Consider the following 15,729-nt stretch of genomic DNA (forward strand, 5'->3'; position numbering starts at 1 on the left):
GTAGAAGTGGGTGGAGCTAAATTTGCCATGGCGTGGCCCTCTAGCATAGTTTCAATTTCTTATGCGGCCCCATGGAAAAATTAATTGCCCACCCCTGTGCTAGTGGAAAAAGAAGTGAGCTGACCTATCTTCAGGCAGATTCCGCCTGGAAAAACCCATTGAAGTCAATGCGAGGTGCAAAAACCGCTTCAAAAACCGTTAGTGCTTTTTTTTTCAGGTCCATACACTGTGCTGGAGCAAAGAAAACCAAAAAATAAAAACACTTCAAGTAAAATAATTGCGTCAAAAAAACATTTCCTAATTCCTGAAGCAGATTTTTTCCTCTCCAAAATACTGTCCAAAAATATCTATGTGAACATATTCTTTGGGTAAGTTCACACAGAGTTTTTTGGACCAGATTTTTGATGCGGAGGCTGCTTCAGAATCCAGTCAAAAAATGGCTATCTGAGACTGGATGCCAGTGCAGTGCACCCACATCCAGTCGCGGCATTTTGCTCTGGATTCGGCCCAAATGAATGAGCCTAGACGAGAGGGAGTGTTGTGCCGCGGACGCTGCGTCGTATTCCACTGCAGAAACCGCTGCAATATAGGGCACCTCGCTTCTTTTTTCCTCGAGCAGCAAAAAACCACTAGCGGAAAAAAGAAGTGAACGGCTCCCATTGAAGTCAATGGGAGGTGTTTTTTAGAGCCAGATTCTGAGGCGGATTCAGTGTCAAAATCTGGATCAAAAAACCCTGTGTGAACTTACCCTTTCTGTTTCACTTATACCTATACGGAAACTGCCAGCATTTATAATCTATAATTGACATGCTGCTATTTCCAAAAATGTGATGGCTTTGGAAATTGTAGCGTTTCCGCTGCAGGTTTTTTTCTGTAATGTGTGGATGGCATTCGCTAGAATCCCATACACTTTGCAGAGACTGTAAAACACTGCGGTTTTTGCTGCGGCCTTATGCCATGTGGAGCTTCAGCCTTAAATGCTCTAACATACTTAAAAAGGAGTCGCCATATTGTGACATTACACACATCTTTTTTTGCAGAGCCAGATATACTTTTTATTTAGATTATTTTGGGGAACGTCTGATGTTTTTATCTCATTTTGTTCAAATTTTTATGGGAGGTGAAATAGTGAAAAAACTGCAGTTCAGCATTTTTTATTTATTTTTTTTCACCATATGAGAAAAATATTTTTAGAAGTTTGTAAACCGGGCATTTTTGGATGCAAGGATATGTGCAGGGGAAGTATCTGATCTAGGGTGAGGGAAGTAATTTCAACATTTAACCCTTTCTCAACATCTGCAGTAATAGTAGGGCAGATGTAGGATATTTAAATATTGTGACTGTTCAGGAGCTGAGCAGCTGACATAGTCGCCAGGTCTCAGTTGTATTATACACCAGAGAACAGATGGCAATACTCACAAATATTGCCTGCACTGATAGCAAGCATTAGACCCCCCCCCCCCATACCTCGGTATTTTCCTGTGAATTGCTCGCCCCAAAAGTGAGAACTGGGGCTGGCGATCCATTACTATGACAGCTTGTCTCCTATTGACTTCTATTACAGCCAGTTTGTGCTGCTGCATTTGAATTCTTGGGCATGCGCAGTACTTCCACATGCCCATCGCCATTTTGGTGTAGTTCGCTGGAGAATTGAGCATACTGCTCAGTATGCTGTTGTATAGCTACACCAAAATGGCGCTCGGGCATACTCAGTATTGCTTTGAATGGAGTGGAACTGCGCATGCCCAGGAATTCAAATGCAGCAGCGCGATCTGGCCCAGGGTGCTTGGTGGGCTCATTTACATAAAATAATTAACTAGGATTACAATGGAATGGTGGGAAGAATCAGGCTAACAGGCTAAAGTTGAGTGTTATTAGACTCAGGTACTGAACAGGCTTCTAGGCTTGACTGTATTCATCCTTGATAAATTGAAACCTCACCATTTTTTTTAACTTTACTGTGAGTCAAGCTGTAATTGCAAAAATTCTCTATATTATGAATAAATCAAGAAAACTTTTCAAGTTGCCTAGAAAAATAGTTGTATAGATATATCATTACATAAAAGTGTCACAAAACCATGAATGCCCTGGACCTGATATTAAATGGAACGACACACTTGTAGAATGCGAGGAAACATAAATTTTATTCTGTAGAGCAGAGTAAAACGTTTTTCGGCATCACAGTGCCTTCATCAGACTCTACAAATTGTACAGAAAAGAAAGAACAAAAAACAAGACACCAAAAATCGGTCAATAAAGTAACGCATATATATACATAAACATAAAATAACAAACAGAGGATGCCATTCGTGAAGATTGCAGGTGTAGACCAGACTTTCAATCCATGTGTAACGAGTTGACTTTAGAGGTGAGATTGAAACAACCAGTGGGGATACTTGTATAGAGACAGGTAGGAGAACCCGGTAGTATAATATCTTGGAAATATGATAAGGAAGGTGTAAAAGTATAAACTAAAATCAATAAACTATACAGAGAATAGGGAAATCCACAATGAACGAGTGGAAGTATACAAGAGCAATAAAGAACAACCAATCATTGATAAATATACACAAACACAAAACAAGTACCTTCAAATTGTATATCAGATTGAAAAAAAGGTATTCCTGGATGTGTACAAAACAGGTAACCCTGTGAAATATAAAACATGTCTGTAGATAGTGTACATCACATATAGTTGGCCATAACAAAAAAGGTCCAGAAAGAAGGGGCCCAAGCTTAATATGGATGAAACATATGGCATGTAGACATAAACATGTAGGCATGTAACAGTTATGTTCTAATTCTGTATATATTATACAATCACAGGAATGTCAGAAACCAAGAATTAGCTCGTTGCCTAGGGGATAACTTACCTCCGCTCAGGAAGCCCGCAGGGTCCGCTTAGAGATGTAATAACAAATAGAAAAAATGGACACTGGCACGCCAGTAATACAAAAGCCGTCCGGCATGGAGAGAGGCGTCTGCCTCCATTGAACTGATGCCGGTTATAAAAGCAGGAGCCGGCCAGTCCGTGCGCGCGACGCGCGCATGCGCATATCAGGCAGTAAGACGTGAATGTCTTACGTCATGACGCGAGCGTCCGATGTAATGCATGCAATGAGCGCATGCGTGGGGATGAGAATGTCCGTGTACGCGGACAGCAGAGCCTGTGAAGTATAGCAGATGTGGAGGAGTGCGTGACTAAATGAATAAGTTACTGAATGAATAGGTAATTAAGTTAATATAGCATGTGAAACGGGAGGCTAATAGATAGAGATTACATAACATATACCGGAAGGCTGATGGTGAATATAGATATAAGGTGTAAGAGTGCCATAATAATAAAAAACTATGAAAAATGACTCACATTGTAACGTGGAACATAGAAGTGGCTATAAAATAAACAAAAAATAATAGATGATAAATAACTATAGAGATAGAGAATGGAATAATAAAGTAAAAATTAGAAAATAGAAAGAATAGTAGAATAAGAATAAAAATGGAAAAATGAAAAATAAAAAATAAAAAAATGAAAAATAAAAATAAAAAACAAAAAATATAAAATGAAGAATAAAAAATGAAATAAATATAACTTGAAAAAATCAAAAAATCCAAAAAGAGATATAGCCAGATGTGAAATTGAATTAAAAATTAGATTGTGAAAAAATAAATAAAAAATAAATAAATACTGAAAATAAAAAAAAAAAAAAATAAAGAATAAAAATTGGAAAAATCAAATTATTGAAAGGATACGAAAAACCATGAGCGGACCCTGGAGGCGGAACAGCAGCGGGGTATCAACGAGCCTGAAAAACAGTATGGCATGTAAGTTAGGCATGTCAATAGAGAGCTCGAGAGTCTGAAGCCTATGAATCCAGTAGGCCTCTCGCCTCTTCAGGGTCAGGATCCGGTTACCTCCCCTTCTCGGGGTTTCCACATGTTCCAGCACTTGGAAGCGAAGCTGCGAAATAGTATGGTTTTTAGCCTCGAAGTGTGCTGGTATGGGAAGAGGTTTTTGCAACGTATGTTGGACTTATGTTGTTTAATACGGTCTCGGATACGTTGGGTGGTCTCCCCAACGTACCCGAGACCGCAGGGACACTTGATGAAATAAATAACAAAGTTCGACTCGCAAGTAAAGAAGTCGTGAATCGGGATCATTTGGCCACTCAGAGGGTGATGGATTCTATCGCCTTTTTGTACATTAGAACATTGGTGGCAGTGTAAACATGGGAACGTACCTTTACGTTGGGTGTCAAGAAAAGTCTGTCGGGATATTTTTTTTATCTGAGCCAATGTCTGCCCTCACCAAACGATCCCTAAGATTACGTGGTCTCCTGAAACATGGTAAAAACGGTTGCTGAAACTCTTCAATTTGGGGATATGTTTTACCCAAAAGAGACCAGTGTCTCCTGATGATGTTGTGCACTTTATGTGCAAACGGGTGATAGTGGTGCACAAAGGGAATTCTACTAGCTATAGTATTATGTTGTTGCCTGGTGGGAGTGACGGAGATGGTGTCTTTTCTTGACACTAGAGTGACCCTAATGGATACAGGTAAACTACAACCTGACCTGTATATTAAGACGATGGATCGTAATAGCTTGCTTCATTTTAAAAGCTGTCATCCCCCCGCCCTTAAAAGAGCATTGCCTAAATCTCAACTTACCAGGGTCAAACGCATTGTTGAGGACCACAATGTAAGACAAACCCGTTACACTGAAATGCTCAACAAATTTACGCAGCGCAGATATCCAAATACGATCCTTAACCGAGCACTTAAAGACACTGCGGGCTTCCTGAGCGGAGGTAAGTTATCCCCTAGGCAACGAGCTAATTCTTGGTTTCTGACATTCCTGTGATTGTATAATATATACAGAATTAGAACATAACTGTTACATGCCTACATGTTTATGTCTACATGCCATATGTTTCATCCATATTAAGCTTGGGCCCCTTCTTTCTGGACCTTTTTTGTTATGGCCAACTATATGTGATGTACACTATCTACAGACATGTTTTATATTTCACAGGGTTACCTGTTTTGTACACATCCAGGAATACCTTTTTTTCAATCTGATATACAATTTGAAGGTACTTGTTTTGTGTTTGTGTATATTTATCAATGATTGGTTGTTCTTTATTGCTCTTGTATACTTCCACTCGTTCATTGTGGATTTCCCTATTCTCTGTATAGTTTATTGATTTTAGTTTATACTTTTACACCTTCCTTATCATATTTCCAAGATATTATACTACCGGGTTCTCCTACCTGTCTCTATACAAGTATCCCCACTGGTTGTTTCAATCTCACCTCTAAAGTCAACTCGTTACACATGGATTGAAAGTCTGGTCTACACCTGCAATCTTCACGAATGGCATCCTCTGTTTGTTATTTTATGTTTATGTATATATATGCGTTACTTTATTGACCGATTTTTGGTGTCTTGTTTTTTGTTCTTTCTTTTCTGTACAATTTGTAGAGTCTGATGAAGGCACTGTGATGCCGAAAAACGTTTTACTCTGCTCTACAGAATAAAATTTATGTTTCCTCGCATTCTACAAGTGTGTCGTTCCATTTAATACCATACATTGGGTTGGGACCCTACGACCACGAAGCTCCACTTCACTGGACCTTGCATCCCTTTACTACGTGCCCTGGACCTGAGTCACTATCTCCAAATGGAGAACACCGAGAACATGGCCAACCTGGCAAGATTTTCCCAAGGACACAACAGCTGAAACTGAGTCACAAAAGACCCCAGAAGAATATAAAAATTACAGACCAATTTAGCTAATATTAATCAGTAAATCAGAGCCCAAAATAGGATTTATTGAAGGATAGTCAGATAAAAACTACTACTACTTATTATATAAGTGTAAATGTAACTTCTTCTTACAAAGTATTTTCAAAAAGTGTCCCTGGATGGCGGTTCCAAGACAGTTATCAGACTGGAGTCTCCCAGATAGGAGCGCAGTGTTACACCACAAAGAAGACTCAACAAGTCATCTGTATACTAATGAAAGAAGGTTGATAAAATATGTTGATGAAAGGTCCTAGAGGCTATTAGTGGTAATCTGAGGTACAGATTCTAAGGTACCCTCCTGCTCTTCACCCTTGGATTTAGCACGCTGAATACTTGTGATCGCCAGGATAGTCCCCAACAAACAGCAAGGTGACTAGATCATAAATGTCCAAAACTAGTAGCACAAGACACGGTCAAGAAGTCAGGCCATTGGTCTGTATACTGTTATTCAAAAGTAGGCTCATTGAAAGAAAGTGTATATATGAGATTTCCTGAAGGAGGCTATAGACAATACCAACAAGAGGGCATCAGCTCCTTCATTAGCAATTAGTGATGACTTGGCATTATGTTCCCTAACGTCTTAGTGACATATCAGAAGAAAGTTTAGAGGTGAACAAATAAAGTCTACACTGGTATCAAGACTGGGATCCTTTGGACCCTTCTCCGCACTTTAATCTGTGGAGTCTAACCTTTATCCTGTTATTTCTAACAGGGAGAGCAGGGAAAGTCAATATACCCAGGAGCAGTGTTCTGTTGGATCAATGTCATACACAGCAGGACAGCCAGCTATGTGGAGAACTTTAACAGGCTCTACATAAGAAATAGAACATATTTAATTAAGAATATCTAGAAAGTTGTTTAATTTTGCATTTAGGAAGCAAAAAAGTTTTCAGTGTAATGGCATTTATGGTTTTACAAAAATAGTGAACTAATAACGGGTTCTGTCTCCATTAGTGTCAGTTATGTGACGCACACAGCACTCCTGTCGTTTCAATTGTTCTGCTCCTATTATGGAATAAGGAAATTGAGACAGATGTCAACTGAGCTTACTCAGCTAATAGTAATGATGTATTCCATAAAATGAAAGCATTTTCCCACTATTAACAATTATCACCTATCCACAGGATACCTACCTTTGGGAGGGATGGGGGACCTGTGATCTTTTGTTTTTCAGCTATCCATATCCACAATGAAAAGCTATATAAAGTAACAGTCTAGCATGCTCACTGCCACTCAAAGATACAGCTCAAAGAAACCTCCGAGTGGATTACTGATAAATGTTGTTCGTGGAAAAATCTCATTAAGCTGTGAAGCAATGATATATACTTATAGGAAACTTAAAGGGATATTCCAATGAATATAACTATATTTAAAGTGGTTGTCTGGGATAAAATCATATTTGTAAATTAAGCTAACCCCCCCCTTTAACTTCTAACTTGCTTACTTTACCAAAAATGTATAGTTACCAATATCACTGAAGCGGTCATGTGACCGCCGTAGACACATCTTCAGATTTTCAAGTAACCTTCCTTTTCCCCGTTTCCGGAAACGGAACATTACCAATACTAAATCATCATACTTACCTGTCTTCCTGTCTGGATCTTCTGAGCACGAAACATCACAATCCTTCTGGGGGCCATCATCTCCTCTTCTTGACAGCAAGAGGAAGTGCCGGCCCCCCAGAAGGACGTGATCTCCCATGCCCAGAAGATCTAAACAGGAAGACAAGATAAGTATGTTGGCATGGGGGTGTGGGTTCACTTAATTAGTTAGTAATGGCTAGTAGTGGGTGAGCTAGCTCGAGAAACAGGGAGGGAGTGCGAGAGAGGGAGGGGTAGGTAGTGTGAGTCAGCTCTGAGTGAAGTCCAATCTGTCATGGTAGTTGTAAGAAAATGCAAAGCATCATGGTAGTTGTAGGAAGAAAATAAAAGGAAACTACGCCTTGTAAACAAATGCAGAAGATGTCAGGAGCTCCCAGAGAAATTCTGAAATCACTCAACAAACTGCTAAAGGTATTTGGGTGCACTTATTAACCCATTAATAGCTCCAAGGCTAATGTTCACACTGTGGAAAATGAATTCTTCATTTTCTGGCGCCGGCATTTTTGCTGCGGTCTAGCCATGACGGGATGCCGATGCAGTGCATCAGCATTCCATCGTGGCATCTGCTTATTAGGCCTGCATGAATGGGCCTAATCTCCAGGGAGTCTCGAGCCACGGCAATTCAAGCAGGACAGCCCTTTTTTTCCACGTCCTGCTGCAATCTCTGGCTCCCAATGAAAGCTATGGGAAGCGGATGGGAATCCGCTGCAAATTCTTCCATATGAACACATCTTAACAGTCCTTTAAAATATATATATATATATATATATATATATATATATATATTATAATATATATATATATATATATATATATATATATATATATATATATATATATATATAATTTTTGCCTGGAAAATTCCTTGAAATTTGCAGACATATCCAAGTTAAACATTTTTGCATATATAAATAATTACAAATTTTGCAGCGTTTTAAATATTTTTTTATAATGATCTCAGTGTTGACATCCATTGTCTTGATCGGATCCACAATAAGGATGGGTGGCTGGGTTTCTGAAAAGTCTCAGACTATAAAAAGTTCCTGTATTCATGGTCATATTCAGAGACAAATGTCAGTCACCACTAAGATGGGTAGAGAAAATCTTTACAATTTTGCAAAACTTTCAAGTATTTATATTTATAAAAATCTTTATCATCTACTTGTCTACAAATTTAATTATGGTTACAGTCATAGAAATACCCCTTTTCGCCACATAGCGAAATGCAGCAAAAAAACCCAACAAAACACTGCGGTAGAAATGCATTGCATTTTTTTCACAGTGTTTTTCATTTAATTTTTGCAGTTTTCCTCTGTGGACTTTTGTTTTCTTCTTTTTTTTAAATGTAGATTGTGAGCTCCATTTAGGGATCACAATGTACATTTTTTTTCTTCCTATCAGTATGTCTTTCTAGAATGTGGGGGGATTCCACGCAAACACGAGGAGAACATAAAAACTCCTTGCAGATGTTGTTCCTGGCGAGATTTAAACTCTAGGACTCCACTGCTACAAGGCTGTAGTGCTAACCACTGAGCCACCGTGTTGCCCCACCTCTGCAAACTTTCTGCCCCTATTCTGACAATACGGAAACTGCCAATGTTTCCGCAGGTGTAATTGATATGTTGCAGCTTTTCCACTGCAGATGTTTTTCTGCAATGTGTGAATGGGATTAGCTAGAAGCCCATCCACTTTGCAGGTACTGTTAAATGCAGTGGTTTTTTTACCACGCGTTTCCACTTCAGCCTTAAAGTGCATGGTATATAGTTATTGGTCTTTGTCATCAATAAAATGATCCGAAATATGTGACAGAGAAAGAATTGCTAATTTCAGAACATATGAAGTGAGGTTCCATCATGTCAGATTTCTTAACATTGAGGTTCCTATTTGCGTCTATATTTTGGCCTATGAATGGCTTTATTAATCTGCTTTATAGAAACACCATGCTTCAAATATAGAACCAGTGATATCATCTCTGCCACTTGTCATCTTTATTTAGACTGCAACTCTCCTGTCAGGGTACAAAGGGAACCTTCATTTCAAGCACCCACATTTAAAACCAGGCCCTCACAAAAAAAGAGAATAAAATAGCTGCCAAACCAGTAAAATTTCTTTAGAAATCAACAACTACACGGTAACAGGGTTAAAGATCATTAATTCAGATCAATCATAGATAAATAAAAAGCTATATTTGCGGAATAAATCTTAATTATATAAGAGTACATAAATATATCTGAAATGATTTCTTGCTTTGGAGGCCTGAGCAAAATCAAAATATGATAAGGCAGTGATAGGTAAATGCGCTGTTCAGTCTTGACTTCTTCTAATGATTCTGTGAGTGAGGCAGAGATCACAGTGAAGATCCCAAGCTTAAAGGAGTCATCAGAGATCAGAACAAAAAGGGTTTGCTTTTTCAAAAACAGCACCACTCCACCTCATGGTAAGCGTCTGGTATTACAACTCAACCCAAGTGACTAAGGCCCCTTGCAGACCGTTGGGTCAAAGCTGGCCATGATTGATCTCCATGGTACATGGTTACATAGTAGATGAGGTTGGATGAAGACATCAGTCGATCAAGTCCAACCTATAACCCTACAATCCCCTACAGTGTTGATCCAGGGGAAGGTGTGCCGACCATGCTTTTGCGGCCCCATTCATTCAATGAATAAGGGCAACAGAAGCATAGGCTGCAAAACTGGATAGGAATAGAACCTGTCCTGAGTTTTGCAGCCCAGACTGTCATCCTGCAAAAGGCACCATGCAATATACAGTTATGTACATGGCCTGACAGAAATTAATGGGTCATTGTGCTATTCGGGAAAAAACCCAGCTAGCACACTGACTCACACCACGGCTGTCTGCAAGGGGGCTAAGGGCTTGTTCACATCTGCGCCCGTCTCCGTTCTGCAGATTTCCGAATCCTGCACAAAACAGGGGCAGGAGATGGAAACCTGCCGGCATGTTTCAATCCTGTTCATTTGAATGGGCTTGAAAAGTGTCTGGCCGTGTGCACCGGGGAGCATTTTAAGTGCTCCGCGGCGAAACCAGTTTTTTAAACCGGACACAGAGCCGGACATGCAGTACTCTGTGTCCGGTTTAAAAAAAAGCGGTTTCACTGCGGAGAGCATAAAACGATCACTGGCGCTCACGGCCGGACTCGGCATGACAGGTTTCCGTCTTCTGCATGCAGAAGAGGGAAATCTGAAAACGGAGATCGAACGCTGGTGTGAACCCAGCATAAGGCTGAGCTGCATTTCCAAGAATTGCCAGAATCAGTTACAAAAATGTCATTAAGGGTGAGTTCACACTGAGTATACGCCAGATTATTCTGAACGTAAAACACTTTCAGAATCAGCGGTGTATAAAGCAGTTCCCATTCATTTCTATGGGAGCCGGCATACGAGCGCTCCCCATAGAAATGAATGGGCTGCTTTTTTCACTACGAGCAGTCCCATTGAAGTGAATGGGAAGTGCCGGCGTGTACGGCTAGCTCTGCTCATGCCGAGCCGTACACGCGAGCACTTTCCATTCACTTCAATGGGAGCGCTCGTAGTGAAAAAAGCAGCCCATTCATTTCTATGGGGATCGCTCGTATGCCGGCTCCCATAGAAATGAATGAGAACTGCTTTATACGCCGCTGATTCTGAATGTGTTTTACATTCAGAATAAGCTGGCGTATACCCAGTGTGAACTCACCCTTATTCTGGAAAAAAAAATGTTTTGTTTTTTTTTCTAATTCCTGATGCCAACTTTATCGTATGGGAATTGTAATTGACTAAAGAAGAAAAAAAAATCCATTTTGGCTACAGAAACCTTTTCTGAAACATCCGCACCCATTAAAGGTGGTACCCAAAAGATTAAGCAGTGAACCGAACAATGAAAAATAGAAAATGCTCTTTAATTCCCTGCTTTCTGGTCCTTGAGAGGCTTTTTCTTTACTTTCCTGCATTTTTGGCAAGCTGCACATAAACATATTGACCGCAGTCAGTCTTCGGCCACCAGAGCACTGAGGTCAGTGAATGGCTGCAGCGGCCACATAGATATATGTTATATCACCTCTAAAGGAAATTAAATAAAGACCCTCAAGAACCACTAAAGCATCAGTGTCATGGGAGAGGTAAAGGTAATGCTTTGTTAACATTTCCCGAGGTTAGGTTCATTTCTTAAACTTCCAGACAACCCCCCCTTAAGAGGTCCTTTCACCACCTCCAACTCTTTGTACACTACAATATTTGCCACCCGACTGATTCCAGATCAGGATTGGACACCTGATAGTAAAATCCCTAAATAGCATATGGGGTATTGAAACTAACAGCACTGACTGCTCATGAATGGTGGGGGCTAGAGAAATAAAATCCAACTGTACTGGAATCAGTTGAGTGACACCTACTGAAGGATGCAAAGAATTGGAGCTGGTGTCGGTGGTGAAAAGTCCTCTTCAATTCACTGTATGGTTGGTTACCTTCATTGTTCATGAATTTGCATAATTAGAAACCAAGTCCTTAAAGGAAAACTCCAGTCAAAAATCAGGTATAGCAGATTTTATGTGTGTCCCCAATTTGTACTCTATAAATTCTTCCATGATTGCTGGTACATTACAGGTTACCTTGTAAGAGCCATAGGTTGTAATCTCCATAAAAGATTTTCCCACAACCGCAAATATGTGTCAGGCCCCACCCTCTTCTGTTATTACCCTCTGCACATCTATGTGACCACCTAGCCCCATCCAGTATAGGTCAGATTTGGTAATTATTCATGGGACCTAAATGTGACAACAAGTAAAATATGTATCCATGTGCATTGTCAAACCTAGCATCATTGAATTCCAACAAGAGCATCAGAGTAACATTATGCCATGACTGAAGTTTTCCTTTAAGTGACTGTATACATGGAGGCATGCACCAACCTGCTCCTACGTACATCTGAATTTCCAAGACAATATGTACTTGTAACAATTACAGCCCACATACTGTACATCCCACTGCTGTGCATTGCAGGACGGCATCATTCTGCTCATACAGTGCAATAATATCAAACCGGCTAAGCCTAGGAAATGTTCTGGATTATAATGTGCGGCTATGGTTACATTCGAAATGTATCACAGCAGATAGTCAGGCACCTGACAAAAGTTTATGGCTTATATGTTTTTTCTTGAAGTACAAAACTTCAGATAAAGGCACCAAGGAGTTTACCATCATATAATCGTGGGCAGATTGCTATGGTAGTAAACCTTCCCCAAGTGCCCCACTCTGGGCGCTCAGAGTGCCTTATTGCCTGCAGTAGTGAGAAGTGGTTAAAGCATACATAACTCAATAACATATCCCTCAGGCACTTGCGATAGAACTTAGATATAACAAGATGTAATGCGATGGAGCGTAATTCATTGTTTCTGTTTCCAGTGCTCTGTCCCATTCCAGGAGTTTCTAGTAAATTGATATCTAGGAGTTTATTGATTATCCTGTAAAGGAAGAAAGCAGTTCCTACTGACAAAGGCTTCTGCCAGAGACTGGTATTGCAGAGGGCTGAATGCTGAGGACTGCATCCAATGAAAGAAGGGGCAACAGCAGCAAATCCTCTAACTTTGTCTTGAGAAGTAAGAAAGCCCTCTAGAGCCCCAGTATGCCAACCTATCCTAAGTGCCAGTATATAGGGACATCCTGGTATTGGGATAGCCAACAAAAAATTGCATTCCAGACAAGACAAGAAGGTGAACAGACAAATCAGACAGGTCCAGAGCAGAGATAATCCTTTAGCTGCCAAGAGAAACCTACAGATAAACTGCAGTCAGGAGGCGAGAGGTATTTAAATCATAGCGAGCGATGCACATGAGGCAAATAAATGCAGCCCTCTAAAGGGTCTATGCAGTCCTGTGCAGGGGAATGGATCACACAGGCAGAGCATTACCACTGCAGCATGTACAAGAGGATGACAAGCTGATGATGTCGAGGCCTCGTATACAAGTCTGATTGTATATTATCTTGTATTATAGAGCATTAAAATAGAATTATCTCTATTATCATTTATTATCTTTTTAGATGTTTTGAAATAAAATAGAAGCTCCTAAAGCAGACTAGTAGGAGTCCAATAAAGTTATAGCAAACTGCAACAACCTCAACAGTGTGAATAACCAGAGACTACACAGCAGTCCCTGTTTAATGCTACACTAAGGAAGGGGAACATTATACAGCAGACAGGGGGGTGAATTGCAAGCGGCTGGAGATGTGCTTCTGACCACAGCCTGGATACAGGTAGCCACCAGCTCTAGATGACATCCCAGTCTGACTATTGTGCTAAGGCTTGAGGGCAGGTTATTGTATTCTCAGTAGGTTACCTCTTACTATGGACACTACAGTATTACATAGAGGGCATTGCAGGACAATGAGCAAATGAAGCAGACTACAGGACACAACCAATGTGCAATGACTGCATGATGACAATTACAGTAAACAGATGGAAGCGCCATCAGATGGACATCTGGATTTACACATGCAACATCTCACCTCAATAAGCCCATAAAAATGTCATTCCAGAAAGGATCATTAGTACTGGACATTTTGAGAGAATGGGGCAATTGTACCAAAAACTGTTCCCATCCTACAAAATAGAGATCTTAGGAGTAATAGTGATCGGACAGATATAATATATCATTAGATCAGATTCTTTTCTGATCCAATACATCACTATGGCCATTTACATATATACTTATGGGCAGATTGTAGGCAAAATCACCATGAGTAAACCCAAGCAAACAGAAGGTTGGCAGTGATACATGGGTATATGGGCACAAGCAAATGACAGCAACAGGGATCTAGATTGTTGTAGATCATGTCAGTGCCAAACAGGCTAATATTTTGGTAATAGTTTTCTCCGTCCTCTAGTTTATTACAAAAAAAGGGGGCAATGCCAATGACTCCATCCTCTAATTTACTGTAAGGGGTAATGCCACTGACCCCATCCTCTAGCACAATGTGGGGGGTAATGCCACTGACCCCATCCTCTAGCACAATGTGGGGGGTAATGCCACTGAACCCGTCCTCTAGTATAATGTGAGGGGTGATGCCACGGACCCCATCCTCTGGCACGATGTGGGGTGTAATGCCACTGACCCCATCCTCTAGCACAATGTGGGGTGTAATGCCACTGACCCCATCCTCTAGCACAATGTGGGGTGTAATGCCACTGACCCCATCCTCTAGCACAATGTGGGGGTAATGATACTAACCCCATCCTCTAGCACAATGTGGGGGTAATGCCACTAACCCTATCTTCCACTATAATGTGAGGGGTGCTGCCACTGTCTACCCCATCTTCCAGTTTATTAGGAAGAAGCCAATACCACTGCCCCCATCCACCAACCTATTGTGAATAATGGGGCACTGCCACTGCCCCCCATCCTCCAGCTTAGTGTGAATAATTGGCCAAGTGCCTCCCCTCAGCCTCTAGTTCAGTGTGAATAAGGGGCCATGACCAGCGAGTGTTCAATGTGAATAGGGGGGTAATGACCCGGAGCCGCCATCCTCCGGCGCCTGAGTTGGGATCTGGGACACTGGCAGTATGACCTGGCCGGGTCTCATGGACTCCTCATAGGTGGGCAGGTACTTGACCTCCTCGTAGCTGGGCAGCTGCAGGAGCACAGGGGATGAGATGATGCGCAGCTCGTGCTCGGACAGGTGCCGGACACTGTCAATGAGCGAGTCCTGGGAGCTGGTCTCGTTGAGTAGCCCGGGCCCCCCTGTGCTCCGCTGCTGGGGCCGAGTGTACCTGCGGGGACTGGGGCAGATCATGCGCTGCAGGAAGTAACCGATGGCGAAGAGCACCAGCAGGATGAGCAGCCCGGAGAGCTTCCTGACGAACCAGCCCACATTGTCCAGGAAAGTGTGGAAGGGCAGCTGGCAGCACTTGATCTCCGTGTGACTGACGTTCCCGAAGACACAGCAGCCTTCCCTGTCCCCGCACAGCAGATCCCCGCAGCTCCAGCCCGCCTGCGACTCGTGCAGCAGCTCAGCCCCCAGCAGCAGCGCGGCGATCAGCAGCAGGGAGCCCTCCGGGGAGCAGCAGCAGCACTGCACCATCCTCAGCGCGGGAGCGGGCACACTGCAGCAGGCTCACATCTTCACCAGTCTATGGGGAGGAGAGAGCTGCAGCCCCCTGCAATACTCTGACTGCTGCTACTGACGATGAGGAGGGGAGTCCTTCCTTAGGGTTTCTTGTCCCAGTGACCTTGGACTCAGACAACTTGATCATCTTCTGAGTGGTGGTGTGCAGAGCAGCTTCAGTTATCCAAGCCAAGCAGCATCCTCATCATCCTCCTCCTCACCCACTGG

General features: G+C 41.8%; 1 protein-coding gene across 1 annotated transcript; it reads right to left on the reverse strand.

Moving 5' to 3' along the window:
- Positions 1–14,883: 14,883 nt before the first annotated feature.
- On the reverse strand, positions 14,884–15,477 carry C3H3orf80 (chromosome 3 C3orf80 homolog). Its single transcript, XM_075266721.1, has one exon. The coding sequence runs from the start codon at positions 15,475–15,477 to the stop codon at positions 14,884–14,886; it is 594 nt and encodes a 197-aa protein (XP_075122822.1).
- Between the last annotated feature and the right edge of the window lie 252 nt (positions 15,478–15,729).

The sequence above is a fragment of the Leptodactylus fuscus genome, chromosome 3 (assembly GCF_031893055.1).
Source record: "Leptodactylus fuscus isolate aLepFus1 chromosome 3, aLepFus1.hap2, whole genome shotgun sequence".
In the NCBI taxonomy this organism is placed as follows: Eukaryota; Metazoa; Chordata; class Amphibia; order Anura; family Leptodactylidae; genus Leptodactylus; species Leptodactylus fuscus.